At 37.8% G+C, this 18,396-nt stretch overlaps 1 protein-coding gene across 1 annotated transcript in view; it reads left to right on the top strand.

Moving 5' to 3' along the window:
• The window catches only part of LOC117291808 (N-acetylneuraminate 9-O-acetyltransferase-like), a 30,456-nt gene continuing 12,060 nt past the window's right edge, over positions 1-18,396 (top strand). Inside the window, exons 1-10 of the mRNA XM_033773722.1 lie at positions 1-176; positions 425-627; positions 8,650-8,746; positions 10,783-10,903; positions 12,352-12,396; positions 13,290-13,352; positions 14,555-14,651; positions 15,870-15,941; positions 16,629-16,719; positions 17,908-18,013. Coding sequence (XP_033629613.1) covers positions 480-627; positions 8,650-8,746; positions 10,783-10,903; positions 12,352-12,396; positions 13,290-13,352; positions 14,555-14,651; positions 15,870-15,941; positions 16,629-16,719; positions 17,908-18,013 — 840 coding nt within the window. The 5' untranslated portion in view covers positions 1-176; positions 425-479. The remainder of the gene's footprint in view (positions 177-424; positions 628-8,649; positions 8,747-10,782; positions 10,904-12,351; positions 12,397-13,289; positions 13,353-14,554; positions 14,652-15,869; positions 15,942-16,628; positions 16,720-17,907; positions 18,014-18,396) is intronic.

Consider the following 18,396-nt stretch of genomic DNA (forward strand, 5'->3'; position numbering starts at 1 on the left):
TGTAGAAGTAATGATGTTACCAGTTTGGTCCATTTTCTACTTCGATGATGACCTGGAATGGATGAAAGATTTATCGTCATGGACAATTTAAAATTAATGGCGGCTTTCGAGTTCTTTCCCGTATGTCTATAAAAACAATTCTTCCCTAGCTACGTTGTCTGTGCTCCTGCTGGTTGGTTCGTAATCGCATTCGTTGTGTCATTTGATTATGTTTATCAATTCACATTATAATTCTTGATCTCTGGATTTTTACCAAATGATGATGTAATAAGAATAAAAATGAGATGAGATAAGATAAATGAAGATTAAGAATACAATGATCGAAGTGATCAATCGTATGTTACCGGAAGTCTCACCACTTGCATATACAGGTATAGTTGATCAATCAACAACTCTTGCACAAATTTTATAATAAATAGAATAGTAGGGCCTATTAGTAGATCAAGAAAAACCTAAGCATACCATACCATCGTGACGCCATGGCTACTGCTTCGCCTGGAAGGACTGCATCGAAGAGAGGAGCCAAAGAAATGCCTGACAGAGTTGATGAAAATAATGCAAAAATTGTTGCATTTTGTCTTCTTCTTCTCTTGCTTGCTGGTCATGGAGTGAACTACTTTCTGCATGGTAAGTACTAATGTATTCTACCTATAGACTTTAAAAGATTATGTTTTTTGCACTTGAAATTACACTACACCAGGCCTGATACTTCACAGAGGCAACCAAGGCGATTGCCTTTGTGCCCCAAAGGTGCCCTTGAAATGCTCCAGTACAAATTTGCAATTTCATCATAGGATGCCCTTTACCAAGAAGAAAATGCCTTGGTGCCCTTGCCCTTTCGAAAACGAAGCATACAGCCCTGCTACACTACACAGACTTCAGTGCTGTTGCATTGGATTCAAGACCTCAGCTTAGTCAGAGCAAAGTCAGAAACTTAAACGACACCAAGACCTTACAGCCCAAGACTGAGGCGACTGAGACTCACAACTTGCTTTTCAATCAAGACAGATACCTCAGTAAAATTATTCAACACTTGTTGTCTTATTCAACACTTTGTAAAACAACTGAATTTTTTTATAAAAATTGACAAACGAGGATCAGAGTATTCCTCAATTCTAGAGGGATAAGCCTATCATGCATGCAACTGTTATAACTTTAAAAAAAATAACCCAAATTAAAACCAGAAATTCAGTTTTTATTACCACATTGCAAAAACAAATAGAATTTAAGTTTTTATTACATTAGGCCTACAATAACAAATTGTTTGAGAATGATGCCATTATCAGATGATGATGTAAATGTAATCAAATGATGAAATCATTTAACCTTTCAACCTGAAAAAATAAGGTACCGAGACTGAGATCAAGACCACCAACACCGATACTTTGTGTTTGGTTCATGATCAATTAGAGACCCTCACCAGACTAGTGGCTAGCCCCATGGGTGCATACTTTTAACGAATGTTTTTAGTACTTAGTAATAGTAGAACAAGCAGGGTTGTTGTAGTCGAGACTGGCCAATATGTGAGACCGTCCAAAAGTGACCAAGACATGCAGACAGCAAACAGCAGAAGGTCCGAGACCATAACATTACGAGACCAAGATTAAGACCAACAAGCATGGAGCAAGACTAGATAAGACTGAACTACAGGACTGAAAGCTCTTGTAGTCCAAGAATCCAAGACTTTTAACCTAGCTCCACTAATATGGTCACACTTGGCCACAATAGTGGGGCTAAGATCGACCCCAACCAAGACCAAGAGTTATACCAAGACCTGCAGGTCTGAGATTGACCAAGATCAACCAGCTCAACCTGTGTAGCAAGGGTCCATCCTTTGCCACATTAGTGAGATGAAGACCAGCAGGTCTGAAACCAAGTCCGAGACCAAGACAGCAGGTCTGATGAGACCAAAACCAGAGACCATGACTACTTGTAAGTCTGTGACCAAGACCAGTAGGTCTATTGCTGAGAACAAGATCAGTAGGTCTGAGACCAATGTCGTTAGGTCGGACACCACGAGACCAGTAGGTCTATTGCTGAGAACAAGATCAGTAGGTCTGAGACCAATGTCGTTAGGTCGGACACCACAAGACAAGTAGGTCTATTGCTGAGAACAAGATCAGTAGGTCTGAGACCAATGTCGTTAGGTCGAACACCACGAGACCAGTAGGTCTATTGCTGAGAACAAGACGGAGACCAAGATAAGTGGGTCTGAGACGTTTCTGAGACCAATATTAATACATCTGAGACCAAGACAGCGGGTCTGCTTAGTTCAGGACCAAGACTGGTACGTGTATCAGACCAATATCAGAAGACCATAATAGCTGGTCTGCTGGGACAAAGACTGTGACCAATACTAGTGGGTCTGACACCCAGACCAAGTCTGAAACCAAGACCAGCAAGCCTGCTGAGAGCAAGACCAACACCAAAATTTAGACCAAGCAAGAGAGTCAGAGACAACGGCTATAGCTACAACAAGCTAGATCAGTGCGTCTGTCAGGGGTGTTGTTGCTGTTTTGCCGTTTCGGACACGGCATTAATTAAGTCACGGATGGTGTAATAAAAAATTCCCTTTAGAAAATCATTGAAACGATATGCAAAAATGCGTAGGGGGCGACTGTGTTGGGGGGCGACTTTGTTAGGGGGCGACTTTGTCGGGGGGGCGACTGTGTCGGGGGGCGACTCTGTAGGGGGCGACATTGTGAGGGGGCGAGTTTGTACTCGGAGGGGGCGAGCTTGCTGGGGGGCGAATTTGTAGGGGGCGACTTTGCAGGGGGCGACTTTGCCAGGGGGGGAGATGACTGGCATTCCGAAGCCTCACAACCGGCGTAAACTTCCATGAATCCAGAGATGACACCCAAGTTTGGTAGCACCGATATGTTAATGCAACAAATCCCGCTTGAGTCAATTTTTCTTAGTTCAGCCCCAAAATTATTTTTAACGAAGGCACAGAATTGGCAATGTTGGCAAAACTTCTGCTTTTAATGTAGTCTTGCAAACTCTTTTAAAAGATCAGTTCATACATGTAGTGTGATTTGAAAAATTGTGCATTGTGTTCACTATTCATTAAGGGGATACAGAAAGAGTACTCTTTCCACTGAACCTTCTTCTTGAAAATGACAGTAACTAAACAATATTGATTATTCATGAAGGGAAGATTGATACCATCATAATCAATGCACAGGTTTTACTTCAAAATTCAACATGAGAATAAAATAAAATCATGAGAATACAATACTGAAATTATTGATATTCCTACAGGACTACAGAACCACAATTTATTAATATTTGTCACTGTGGATCAAGCATTGTCAAGGGAAGTAGTTCCTGCAGATTGAGCCTGAAGTGGAAGCCTTAAATTTAAAGTGGTCTCGAGACCAAGGCCCAATTTCATAGAGCTGCTAAGCACAACAATTTTGCTTAGCATGAAATTTCTTCCTTGATAAAAACAAGATTACCAACCAAATTTCCATTTGTTGCAATTTGCTTGTGACTGGTTTTTTAGCTGTTGTTTGCTTATCCTGAGAAATTTTGGTTGGCATTCCTGTTTTTATCACAGAAGAAATTTCAAGCTAAGCAAATTTGTGTGCTTAGCAGCTCTATGAAATTAGGCCCAGGACTGATCTTGAGACCAACAACACTGCTATTGACCCCTTGCACACACGTCACACGCGGCAACTGTTACATGCTCACCACTTTGGTGGTCAATAGGTTTACGTGTAAATGCAGCGTCATTTAAAATGCGCACTTCACTGAATAATGCGCAGTGACATTGCCCACCAGTATGGCGCATTCAAGATTATTCTGATGATGACGTGCTGTGAATTGGGTCAATAGACCGTATTGAATATGACGTCACTGTTCAAATATCTGCCCTACAAGATGGCGTCTGTGCGCGTGCGCTTGTGCGTGTGCGTCCATGTGCTGAGAAATCAAACCGGGAATGCTGCATGATGCTTGCTTCATTGATGTACACTTTTGGACGCGCATACGATTTGACCTACAAGATGGCGATTTTCATAGCAAAAAGAGGGTTATTCAATACGGTCTAGAGGCTACAATACAGAGACTACAGTAATTGTAAATCATGATCATTACACTTGATCCTCCCGATGGTCATACACCATGCGCTCAAACTTAGGGGGAAATGACATTTTGATACCCAATCACATCGTCATAATCACCCTACACGTACATGTACGTATGTAAGTGTCTTAACAGTAAATGGGAGACTTTCTGGGACGATAGAGGGCAGCAGACTTACCGGGTAAATCCATTGTTCTCAGAATTATGCGCATGTTCAGAACTACGTAAACAATGGAAATTTACCCGGTAGGTCTGCTGCCACCTAGCGTTGGAAAGTCTCCTATTGCATACTGATCGAAACGTCGAGTTAATCCAACGGTTCTTTTCAGAACCACCCCAACTCATTGAGAGATTGTTATTACATGGTGTTACCGCAAACTTTTCTATATATAACAGTAAATTGGTTTCCATATCAAAGCCCTTTTTGTTTCCTAAAGGCCTAATGAGAATATTGACATGCTAATCTGAGTAACACACTAGCAAAGGTCAAAGCACCAACATTGTATAGGGCCTACCAGTAGTCTGTAAAAGCACAGTTGTACACATGTACACAAACATCTGCATCTGTCATGTGTTGCATATTTCTTTGTCTGTTCCTGTATTTAACCCCAGACTGGTCTGAGGCCAATAATTGTAGTTTTTGTGGCCTGTAAACTCAGCAGTCTTGTGTTTTTCAATTGATGATAGAACCTCACTGTGTTAATATCTTTTTTAAACAACAATGTTCAAATGTTGACTTTGAGTCTGCTAAACACCTTATAAATGAGTAATGATATCCCCATAAAGACACATGAGACAAATCTTCTCTTATACCGTACATATGTCATAGTGTAGACTTGATGACAAGTCGTTAGGCGCTGCCTAATTGTCTGCCGTTCATGCAACAGTCACAGTGCGATTATACATGCAACAGTCGTAGGTAGTGCGTGGCTCACACACACATACTGGGGTCGAGGGTGTGTTTATCGTCCCCGTAACTGCACCGCGCTTAACAATTACCGTCTTGACTTCAAGAATTGCTTTAATTCAAGACTAGTCATAGTGCTGCATGTAGTTCAGACAAAAACAGTATGTAGAAACAGTTCCGGTCTTGTTAAAGCAAATCTTGGCCGATAGACATTTTGGTCAACATGCCCTTGGGTCTTGTGGATTTCCCCCCCCCCCACCCCTAAAGTAAACCTTTACAAATTGCGCCCTGATGTACAACAAAGTATCGCTTTTGAATGAAAAATGTCTCTGAATTGCTGACTCGAGTTATCACTGTTAAGTCTTAGTCACCAGGCTTGAGGCTGAGTCGGAGTCTCCTGCCTCTGTGTAATTGAATTTTTAGTGATTCCAAGTCATGGAAACTGCATCTCGAGGTGGACTTGATACTTGTACCATCGGGCTGTTCTTACTCGATTCTAATGAAATTATTCTACGTTTGTCAGGCATGCTCGATGATCTAGCTGTAGAATGCAGGTCATGTACATTGTAAGGCCTGGAATTTTCATCTTTTCATGCCATTTATTTTCATTTTGCAAAGGTCACTTCGATTTTTAAATCTTAAAGTCAATGGAAAACTTCTGAAGGGGCACCAAGGCCAAGACCAGGGGCAATTGAGGCCATTGCCTCATTGGCCTGCTTGTAAATCTAGGTCTGTCATGTGTTAGAATCACAGCCAAAGGACAAGAATAGTCTACTCTGTCGGGGTACACCAGTGTAAAATAAGGGAATCAATGTGTGGTGAAGAGGTTTTCAACTAGTGGTTTAGACCCAACGAGGCCTGGTTCTTGATAATTTTACCGAGACGAAGTCGAGGTAAATTATAAAGAACCAGGCCCTGGCGGGTTTAAACCACTAGTTAAAAACCGATTCAACACACTTTGTTTCCCATTCATAAATACCTTTTCGGTCAAAAAACATCAACACTTTTGGTCAAAAAATAAAATAAATGCAAAAATGATTTCTTTCAACACAACACCCCTCCAGTTATGAAATGGTAAGGCCCTCGGCCGCCCTAGGGTAAACAACTCCTTATAAGGGAATGCTGTGCGCGTATCGCGTGATGTGGCACAACTGTCATGGCCGTTGCTCTCGACCAATAGGAATGAAGAAACTGTCTAATAACCAAAGGTGCAAGCTCGCGCGTCACGCCCATGTTTCAACACTTTTTACTGGTCATAAACAAAGGTTTATACAGTACACACACACGTGACGCGCTCTCCATCAAAAGGAATAGCGAAACTGTCTGAGGTATTTATGAATAAGGGTTTTGAGATCTACATGGTGGTATGTAGCACTGTTGGCAATGATTCATGAATACAAACAGATAAGGAGATGAACCAAAGATGAACAACAATAGTACATGTTAAGCATGTTAAAGTTAGGATCTAAGGTCAAATTCAGTTTGTTTTTTTATGATCCACTTATTTTCCGATAGATAGAGTTTTTATTATATGAAAATGGGGAAAAAGCAAGAACTCTGTAATCTCCTGATAAAACAATGTGAAGTGCCACTGTGCTTGAAAGCCTTCAAGTGCAGTTTTTTTTTCAATATACAAAAACATTTGATAACAGGAAAATTACATAACACATCTTCATGCACAGTGAGTAGGGATTCATGTCATGGCCAAAAACTTGACCTACAAAAGTGTCTTTGACTTTAACTCTCAACAATCAATCAATTCAGTCATGCATGACCGATTATTATCATGATAGTCTAGAGTGACTGGGGAATTTGGGCCACTGAAGTCATTTGCATAATTCAAACAAAACTAGATGCACTCACAGATGGCCACCATGCACCCTACTGGCTAGCTCTACTCAAGCAGAAAAACAAAAATCAATATTTGGGGAAAATTGGCATGCGCAGCAGGGTTTGATTTGCAATATGCATCCAGCTGTAGTTTGTCAGTCCAGCATGCTCTCACAAAATTGTGATTAATGAATGTTTCAAACTGAATGAAGGAGGTTAAAAAGTAGAGTCTGTCTGAGAGCTCTGTAGCTGTGATACAAATCTACACTGTGATATTTGGTGACAGCCAGGATTCAAAGCTGGACCCGGTTAAATGCTCTTTGACCATCTTCAAGAAAAGATGTTGTTCTGATCAAGTGTTGACCTGAGCTGGATATCAAATGCCATGTTGAGAATGAAGTGTATATATAGTGCCTCTGAGCAAACGGCATATTCAATAGTGAATGAGGCCCGTGCTAAGGTAGTAGCTATTAGTCTGTTGCTCTTGATACTCGTTGCTCATGGAATGTATTGGTATAGTTATGGTAAGTCTAGTGGCTTTATTTTGTAATGCAGTCAGTGCCTTATTTTTATTTTGTACGTGAACAATGAATCTTTTGAAAAGTGTACCTGTCACATTATCAAATTATTGTTTTCTGAGTGTTTAAATGGAGCGTATACCTTTGGTTTTTGGAACTGTTTGGTTTTCGAAACTAACATATTTTTAAAATTTCATTTGAAAAGGTGGTTCTGTTTTTGATATATCCCCAAAAATCCAGAACAGTTAATGTCAATGCAGGAAGAAGAGTCGCCAATTGGAACACACAATTTGAGAAATTTATCTGACCGTAACATTTTCAGGTTCAAATCTTGAGGACAAATTTTTATCTTCTTCCAGAACAACATTACTCTGAAATGAAATGATTTCCAATGTGCTTTACACTACTACTAGCTGCTGTACTTCTTAGCAAGTGATTTTGTTCCCCGTTATTTTATTAGTGATTACTTTCCCTTTAATAACATCCATACTGAATAATGTTTTTTAGAAGATTGGCCAATTTCCATTCCCGAACAGAATTATATTACAGAAGTGATTTCACAGGGCAAGTCCCATCCATTCCCTTCAACCCAGTTCACACTACCAGACTACAGAGCCATTTTCAGGGGGAGAAAATCTCGGAAAATTGTTGAGTGTATTAAAGCTTCACTGCCACCGTAATCATGTTACATTGTTAACAGCAGTTTTCCCAAGAAAAACTGTGCAAAGATTGATGGAAGACAATTGTTACATTTTAAGGGCACCAAGGTCAAAAGGGGCAACAGAATCAATGACCACTATGAATTTGAGCTAAAGACAAATAATTTTGGAAAATTATTATTTCATTGTCACTGTGTTGGAGAAAGTGAGTTTTTTGTGACTAATTGTGTTAATTGAAAAATGAAGAGCAGTTGAAACAACCCAACTTTAAATGATGTTTTTTTTTCAATTGTTTGGGACTTTAGCAATTTCTTCTGTATACTGTAGTTTTAGTTTTAATAAAAAAAAAATTGGAGATATTATTGCCAAAACTCTGAAGCTGTAATGTCTTCGCTGGAAAAATAATCCGAAATCTGAGTAATTCAAAAATGTTTCTCAGATTGAAATGTTTTTAAATCCACCCTCTAAAACCACAATCCTTTCAAGGGATTTTTTCTTCTCAAAATGTATCAACATCTAAAGTGCTTCTTACCAAGCAATTTTTAATGGTTAATCATTTTGGGAGTAATTACCAAAGGTATACCCTCTCTTTAAATTGGAACATCACTTGTATTTCATGGTTGTTGTTTTTTTCTCATGTATTCTACAGGCAGAGACACATGTATGGATCTTTTACGAGATGGTCGTTATCTGGGCCCCTCGGCTTGGCAACCTGCTGGCTGCATGATGCATAAATACAGTCACATGTAAGTACAGCTGAGCTCTCACAATTCACATTCTATAAACGATGTGACCTCTGACGTCACACGAAAACCATAACATGATTCGCGCGCATACCGCCGGGCAAAACCTTTGTGTTTTGGCAGCCAGCTAGAAAGTGTACGCAATCTTACTTTGACTACGCAACTCAGTGCCCGGCGAAACATGACGTATGTAGTGTTTTGTCAACAGAGGGCTGTTTGAATGTAAACATAGGTCACATCGTCTATTCCTAGGGCTGTTTTTCTTTGATATAAATGTGTGGTGGAACAAGGGTCCATGGAGAATATTATTGCTGTTGGAATATTACCAATGACTTATAACCAATGCCGAATGTGGGGAAGATCTTGACAGTTCTATGAAATACTATCCCTGGGCATATGAGATGGGTGTTTCCAAATAGCCTGAGGGACATGTACAGCTAAGAACCTTTGGGTTAATAATGTCTATTGACACATTTCACTTGACACCCAAGTGCAAAACAATCTTGGGTGCTCCATTTTGGGAGTTGAGTTGTGTATTACTGTGTAGTGCACATTTTTGGCAATGCGTGTGCAGTTTAGATGAACCATAGAGCTAGGGATGAACAATCGCTGATTCACAATGACTAGAATAAGCATTGTCATCTAGATAAATATAGAATTACACTTCCTTGATTTGTGCAATTCAAAATCATAGACATTAAACCAATGTTTGATGGGAGAGATTGGCTATTGGCATTTAGGCCTATCCCATTGTGTGGAGTTCCCTTGATAAAATGATCATCTAAACAAACAAATAAACAAACAAACAAACTCCCCAACACTCCAACAAACAAACAAAGAAACAAATACCATATATTTATACATCTTGACTTCCAAAAGACAACCGTTGATGATACAGTAACGGTGTACATGACATCAGTGCGTGGGGCCAATACATGAAGTTCATATAACACAGAATTCATGACGCAGACAACTTGCTTTTCTTTGCCCTATGCTTTTCAGTATGAATCCACTTGTTGAGTCAATATTCTATGCCATTTGAATTACTTGCATGATTAATAACATTTATTTTATGGTTTACCGAATTGCCTTTCATTTTAGTTTCAAATTTCCATAAATTATCATAATAAATTGTAATTTAAGCAGTTTGACAGTGATCCCACAATTTATGAGTGATGAGATGGAGAGATTATTAAAGGCAGTGGACACTATTGGTAATTACTCAAAATAATTATTAGCATAAAACTTTACTTGGTAATAAGTAATTGGGAGAGGTTGATGGTATAAAACATTGTGAGAAAGGGGACCCTCTGAAGTGACATGGTTTTCGAGAAAGAAGTATTTTTCAACGAATTTGATTTCGAGACCTCAAGTTTAGAATTTGAGGTCTCGAAATCAACCATCTAAAAGCATACAACTTTGTGTGACAAGGGTGTTTTTTCTTTCATTATTATCTCGCAACTTCGTCAACCGATTGAGCTCAAATTTTTACAGGTTTGTTATTTTATGTACATTTTGAGATACACCAAGTGAGAAGACTGGTCTTTGACAATTACCAATAGTGTCCACTGTCTTTAAACTGAAGAGAAGATCGCATTTGTCTTAAATGAGTCAGTAGACTTTGATACTCGACAGCATTGAAAGATATTACAATCAGACTCATAGTCAACATTTGAATATCATTCTTTTTTTGGTAGTAAAGATTATAAAACAGAAGATCGTAGGACTTGTCCTGTCCTGAGTTAACAGGACCGAGGCTGAAACCACTGGCCTAGGGCCTTCGGTCCAATATAAAATTTGACTCCTGGTCTACGGAAAGTTATTGATGTACCTGGAGAAAACAATCAGAGGTATTCTGAATTTAACACATTCAGTTTCCACTAGAATGCCTAGACCATTGTTTCATTGTTGTTTTAAACTGCAACACTTTTTGTTTGTGAATAATATGTTATAATAGAATACTACATTACATGTACTTTCACATTTGAACAGCTTTTACTTCCATTTCTGATAGTTGTTATCTTTTACTTGATGAGCAGAGATTCGCAGAAGTGTTTTCAAGACCAGCATGTGGTGTTTATTGGGGATTCCCGAATGCGCCAGCTGTATTTCACTTTCACATCAAGGATAACATCAGATACTTTACACGAAGGAAAATTTGTGAGTAAAAAATAACAAAGTCTTTTTGTCTTGATAAAAGGCACTTCTTTTAGGATACCCGACAAAATTATGGAATTTGTTGAAATGTTCACAAATGTAGACAGGTTGTCTGAACGATGCTTGTTTCCTGCCCAGAAACCACATTTTCTATTTAAAAAAATACATCAATTATCAGTGGTGTAATTTCCCTTTGATTTTATTCCTCTTGAAAGTAATCTTTGCCATAAGAGCAGAAATTTGTTTTAATTTATAATTTTGGCTGCCATTTGTGTCCTTCCAATTGTGTCCTCTACTGATCATTGTGTAGAAACCTGAAATGTATCCAAATAGTAAGCTACATATTCAATCATTCCTGGCTGCTGATCATATTTCAAATCCGGTCAGAAATGTATTATCATATCAGACAATATTGATGTTTGACTGGAATGTGACAGGCCACTCTATACTGTAATTTCAATGTGAGATCCAGTATTAAACGCACAGCACCAGACTAATTCAATAGTGTATCGTAAGGCATACTGCATTGCTTCAGTATAATTTGACATACCATTGGCAAGTTAAGCTGATACGACACTGTACAAGTAGGATGCATCCCAAGATAATCTTTGTACTTGACATGTCTCCAAGCAGAATAAAAAGATGGTCACAAACCATTCTGAAATGTCCAGTTATTACTGTTGTTGAAGTATTCCTTTTCACTTTTATACATAAAAAACAACTACTGGAAGTTTGATTTAATCAATGATGTCTAAGAAAATGTGACCGCCTTAAAGTTTTATTATGATCTGAAAAGTACCTTGGTTTGCATCAGCATGGACCTAAAAATAATAATAAATAGTGTCAGTTTAGCTTGATCTTTAAAAAGTCAGATTTGCAAAATGTTCTCAATGCAAACATTCACTGAAACTGCATACAAGTTATTTATTCAGCTGTTTGTTTCCAAGAATAACATTGTTTGTACAGTCCTGAAGAAAAAGTAAACACATGTGTTTGTTTCTACTATATTGATTTTTGATATTGATTTTTATTTTGATTTATGTGAAAATGAAATGGGGAGGCCATTGAAAACAAAATCAGTTTTGATAACCTTTGGTTTAGCAGATTTACTGGAAGCCAAGACTACAGGAAATCATTGTGCATGTACTGAATGTTAAATCTGACAAATAAATGGCTGGCACTTCATCGTTAAAACAAGTTTAAAAGTGTTCTTCAAACAGTAGACCAAATTTATATCATGCGTTCTCTTATTAAACACCAATATTTGTTCAAAGTAATAAAACAAAATATGTTATTATTTAATTGTTTTAAATATTATTGATAGGTTTTTTGTTTTTTGAATGCAATAATGCATCATTTTTTTTTTGGAAGGACATTGTAGATTTATGAATGTTGATTTTGTTGTAAAATGATGTACAAATGTATTTAATCACTTGTAGTTTTTCCAACAGCATGAAGACCTCCTTCACATTGACGCAAAGACAAAATCACACTCTGTAAGTAACTCCATAAAAATTCTAATTTAAAAATGTGCGTATGCAAATAGTGTTAACTGTTGACCATCATTTTGTTAATAGATAGGGGCGAACACTTGTTACCTACGTTCCAATTGAAATTCTGATCGATACCATACTTGCTGTACATAAAAGTATGTATAAATGACTAAGCTACAAACAGGTCATAACTACTCAATGAAACACTGATGAAAATTTGTGGTTCTGAATACAAACAATGGTTTCCTCCATGAAGGCCTTTCCAACATGTTTTGTAGAAAATTTATTTTAATATCAAACATTTTCAATAATACTGAAATTTTATTAAAATGAGAAAAGATAATTATGACACCCAAATGTTCTGGATGTTAATTTTGCAACAGGGACAAAAAAAAATATTATCCCCCCCCCCCCTAAAATCTAGGGTTCAAACTGCCTCTAGCCAATGAGCTAGTGGTAAAAAGTCTGCTCTATAATGGTACAGATCTTGGGTTCGGTTCTAATCCTAGTGAGTTGCCTACTTAAATTCTTTTTAACGGTGCTTTATACCATCAGCGTTTTTACATGTATAAGGGAAAAAACAAAAAACAAGTCGAAATGTTCAGGATAATCCTAACAGCTTCTGATTTGCAAACTTTTTAGTATTGTACGATTGCCTCCTATCTAACAGATGTTAAATTTGCATCGGGATAAGAATATTAATTTTGGTTTGACCCTTACACCGATGTGTGTCAGCACTGTATACTCAGTACTTTCCCCGAGTTCTATGTACTCGGGTGGGATTCGAACCCACGACCGTTGCAATTCTAGTGCATTTTTTGGTTTACATTAGACACTGATGTGTGTTAGCGCTGTTAGCTCAGTACTGTATACTCTCCATTCTGTTTACATTGTAGGAGTTTCTATGGCATCCAGAAGTCAACAACTCACTCATTAAAGCTTACACAAACAATATTTTGGTAAGTAATTATTCTATGTGTAAACTTATTTTTCTTTGTATTTATTTATTGATACACTTATTGGGGAAAATATTATGTTTGAACGTAAATGTACAGTGTCCAATGTCCATTACTGAACAAGCACATTTTGAATCTGTTGAGTCGTTGAGTGTTATGCATGTTAGATTTTCTTTCCTGTAATTGTACCCAACTTTTTGTCTCTGCTTTAAAGTGTCTTCCAGTTCAAGCCAAGAGTTGAAATTTGAACCATGAACCAAAAGGTCATGCAGAATCAAATTCAGTTCAAGGATCAGAAACATTACACAAACACCTTGTTTTTGTGATAAATATTTACATTTATTTTTCTATTATCCTTTCTCTCTGTGTTTGTTTGCTCTTCTACTGTTTTATTGGTCAATTTAAATTAAGATGAAAAAAACAAGTTTTTGGCCTTGACATGAATCCTTACTCACTGTGAATGAAGATGTATGTAATATAATTTACCTGTAGAATTTTTTTTGAAAAAAGTGAAAATCATACAGCGATGTTTTCAGGAGAGTCCCGTAAATACTGGTCAATACAGTACTGGTAATTTACACATTGTACATGCTATAATAATTTTCGGCTCCTGATACGCAAAATTATTTTGTATAAGGAAGTGTTATTCAAAACGCCTCATGTTTGTTGTTACAAATGTTGTTACAAAACTTCAAGAGAATCTCAAATGTAATGTCAACTACATTTAGTTTTGGATGGTTTACCTCCAGTTTAAGCTCTTCAATTCAATTTCATATAGTTACAGAAACCAAGCACTGTGCACACAGCTGTTCTCAAAACAGTAAAATATGGCTCAACAAAAACAGTTTGGGGGCTACACACATGAATTGTTCTCAGCACATTGTTGCTAACCAGATAATGTTTTCTTAAGCTATATAAGTAATAAATGAGCAGGTGTACATGTATGAGTGCACACTCAACAAGGCAGCAATGTGTTGACAATTGTGTCAAGACGAGCAGATATGCTAAGCATCAAAAACTTGTGCTTACAAGCAGATTTTTCCATTTAAAATGCGTTTTAACCCTCACCCCCCCCTCCCCCAACATTACACTGTATTTGGCTGGTAACATGTTCCACTTCATTCTATATTGCAGGTTGATTAGGTAAGGGGTTGTTTCCGATGAATATTTGCAATGTACTTTACAAATATTGTGTTTGTTTTCAGTCTGCTTCTAAGAAGCCTGTATTAGTGGTGTTAGGAGATGCAACGTGGACCATCAAACTCAACGATGGTGCTCATAAAGCCTTTGAACATTATACAGGTTAGTTATAACCCTAGTAGGATGTCAGTCTCCGTTACACTACTACTGCTAATAATAATAAGTATGTATATAGTGCTTTATACACCAGGGGTCAATTTCACAGAGCTGCACCAAAGTAGCTCACTTATTTTACTCATGTTACTTGCCCAAATTTCATGCCATTTACACATTGCTTGTGACTGGTATTTAGCTGATGTTTGCTTAGCATAACACTTGAGTGGAGTCTTGGCCGGTAATCTGATTTTACTAAGCAAGGATTCTTTTGCTTAAGCAAAATTTTGTGCTTAAGCAGCTCTAAGAAATGGGGCCCATGTCTCAAAGCGTTTCAACATTATTACCCCTGATCACTGGGCCTATTCATTCCTTAAAGTATCTCAGCTCCCTTGGGAAAATATAGCCTGTGCTGCCAAATATGTAGCGCACTAAGGTAAATAAATCACACGAACCATCTCTGCCCTAACAGGTACCCACCCCTGGGTGGAGAGAAGCAATTAGAGTTAAGTGTCTTGCTCAGGGACACAGGTGTCACGACCGGGATTCAAACACACACTCTGCTGAACAGAAACAGCAGAGGTGAAAGGGGGGTGGGGGCTACATAGGAAATAATTGTAGAGGAGCAGTTTGCACCAGCTAGGTACTTGTAATAATACTGGTAATGCGTGTGTTTGTGCTGAGACTAGACTTGATTGAACAATTTTTGCAAACACATGCGGACTGGTGAACATACAAACACATGCACTCAAAAGTCAGGGTTCACTTGTCTGGCTGGTAGGTGGGAAAACAAGTTGAATGTTATTCCTGATGTATCTGTTCATACAAGTTTCCTCATTACACTGGCCCTTGCGTGTACATGTACATTTTGAATGATGTGACCCAAAGTATAAGAACAAGTATATTTATGACAGTTAATGGCATCACCTCAGCTCAGGACAGGCACAATTTGACACAGGAAAAACAAAATAAATCTCAATGTTAACTGAATCGTTAGATCTGGTTATGTAGTCTCCACAAACGTATGAAAAATGTATGATTTTAAAACATAGCCTGCAAGAAAGACTCTACTAGGATTGAAACGTCCGGCCATTAACTATTTTTTGCATTTATAATACCATCAGTCCATTTGGTTGGTAAGTTTGTTGCAGCAGCTAATTCTATTTTCCAATATTAAAACATAACAACTTACACAACCAATGTTCTCTTTCTTTGTTATTTGTACAGTAAATCTGACTCAGCTGAGACCAGAACTGCAGCGGACGACAGAGAAAACCAAAGTAGTCTGGATGATGCAAGGTTTGTACAGTCACTAAATCTTACATTGTGTCCCAAAATGACAAAGCTTGCAAGTATTTTAGTCCTGTCAGACTATTGGTTTGAATACACAGTTAACTGTTGTCAACTGTTTTTACATCCATGAGTAAGACACTACATCATTTACCGTCAAATTGTCTTTATTTCTTTGATATGTGGTGATACATTTAAATAATACATTAAGCTGTACAAATCCTAGAATAAATAGTATAAGAAATGAGAACACTTGGTGTTAGATGTCATTAAAGAGTAAGTGTTTAATCTTGGTGCCTATATCTAGTTAAAATCAGAAGTATGTTTACCAGTTGTAGCCTGTTATGTTGATTTCTAGTCTACTAGTTACTAGCATTCCCAGTCTCACCAGAATTTAGTTTATAGCCAATCTACCATGTCACATGTCATTTTGTGACTGGTATCTTGCTCATTGCTGCTCAACTGTCACATGTAATAATAATAGTTAATAATAATTGTGGCTTCTAGTGTAGCGCACATGTCCGTCACTCGGTGATGCTCCTGGCGCTGTAAAGTAATATTTTCTGCATAAGCAGCTCTATAAATTGGACCCAGAGTATGTAACAATGAGTCATGAAATCTATATAAAATAAATGTTTATCGAAATAAAATTGATAGAAAATGTAACAATTCATGGTTTCTTTATTTAATTTGCAGCCCCAGTACAGGAGCATTTGCTAGTTGGCTCCCGCAGTATGATCACCAATGAACGGGTGACTATGTACAATGATGCTGCAGCTGATATCTTGTAAGATATTATACTCGATCTTATGTAGGACTCAATGCTTGAAACACCACTTTTGGTATTTCAAGAAAATGTGTCTTATTATATAATGGCTTCTTATTATAGCGCGCATATCCATCATCGGTGACGCTCAACGTGCTTCAACATCCAGTATTTTCCTGCAATGTATTTTGGAGCTACATTTTTTAAGGATGATACCGATTCCCTTGCGTATCACCAACTAATGGTTAACAATGTGCTGTGGCGCAATACTCGGCCAATCAAACCAGGAACACTGGGTCGAACCCCTTCTCTTTTCGATAAGTGCACTGGGTTATTTTACACGCGTTACACATCACACAGTTCCTATGGCTTTCTGTCCCATTCGAAGGACACAACAACAATGGTTAAGTGTTTTGCTAAAGGACAACGTTGTCACAACCGAGACTCTTACCCACACTCTGCTGAACAGAAACACCAGAGCTTGAGTCCGCGGAGCTCGTATCCGCTCAGAGCCCCTTGGGACATTACAGGTTATTCAGTTTGTTTCAAACTGTGAGCTGAAGACCATGGTGAATAGTGATCCATTCAGTCCATTTACTTGGTGTGCCACTTGTATGAGACAATTTATAAGTTTCATTGGCTTCTTTCAAAGGGTTGAATGACAATAGACTTGGAACAATTTATCATCCAGTTCAACTGTAAAGGTTGGAATTCTGAGAAAGAAACACAGCAAGCTGTTTTTACCACCAAGAACAAATCTTGTCTCTATCATCTCATGTACATGGTTTGACCACAGATCTTACATAATGAGAGATACATGTATGAAGGCATTTGCCCTTGTTACTTCTGTTAAGTTAAGGTCAGAATTTCAAAGACAAGAAGCACTGATTTTGTTGAATTCCTGCATTTCCAGAGGCACCGAGGCAAATATAAAGGACATTGCCTCTGTTGCTTTCAAGACGTATGGTTTCAATTCTCATCATTAAAATGCACAAGCAAATACAGACTATTAAAATGCAGATCATTTCTAGAACATGTAGAAGGGGGATGTCAGTCTCAAAGCAAGTAAGACGTGGATAATTTCATCCACTGTGTTATAATATGTGAACATTTGGTTTCATTCTCATGGTAGGAAGCTCTTAAAATGAAAAGTAATAGGATGATTGAAGTGTTAAACAAACAGCTTCTGTGTGCTATGATTATTTACAGAGAAAACACAAAAGTGAAACTGTGGTATTCCGCAATTAAAACATCTAACTTATCAAAATATGATACAACAGATGGACTGCACATGAGTGACGAGGCATTAGAGACAGTGAGTATTAATTAACATACATGTACAGGCATTAGAGACAGTGAGTATTAATTAACATACATGTACAAGCATTAGAGACAGTGAGTATTAATTAACATACATGTACAGGCATTAGAGACAGTGAGTATTAATTAACATACATGTACAGGCATTAGAGACAGTGAGTATTAATTAACATACATGTACAGGCATTAGAGACAGTGAGTATTAATTAACATACATGTACAAGCATTAGAGACAGTGAGTATTAATTAACATACATGTACAGGCATTAGAGACAGTGAGTATTAATTAACATACATGTACAGGCATTAGAGACAGTGAGTATTAATTAACATACATGTACAGGCATTAGAGACAGTGAGTATTAATTAACATACATG

This window comes from Asterias rubens, chromosome 6 (genome assembly GCF_902459465.1).
Source record: "Asterias rubens chromosome 6, eAstRub1.3, whole genome shotgun sequence".
NCBI lineage: Eukaryota > Metazoa > Echinodermata > Asteroidea > Forcipulatida > Asteriidae > Asterias > Asterias rubens.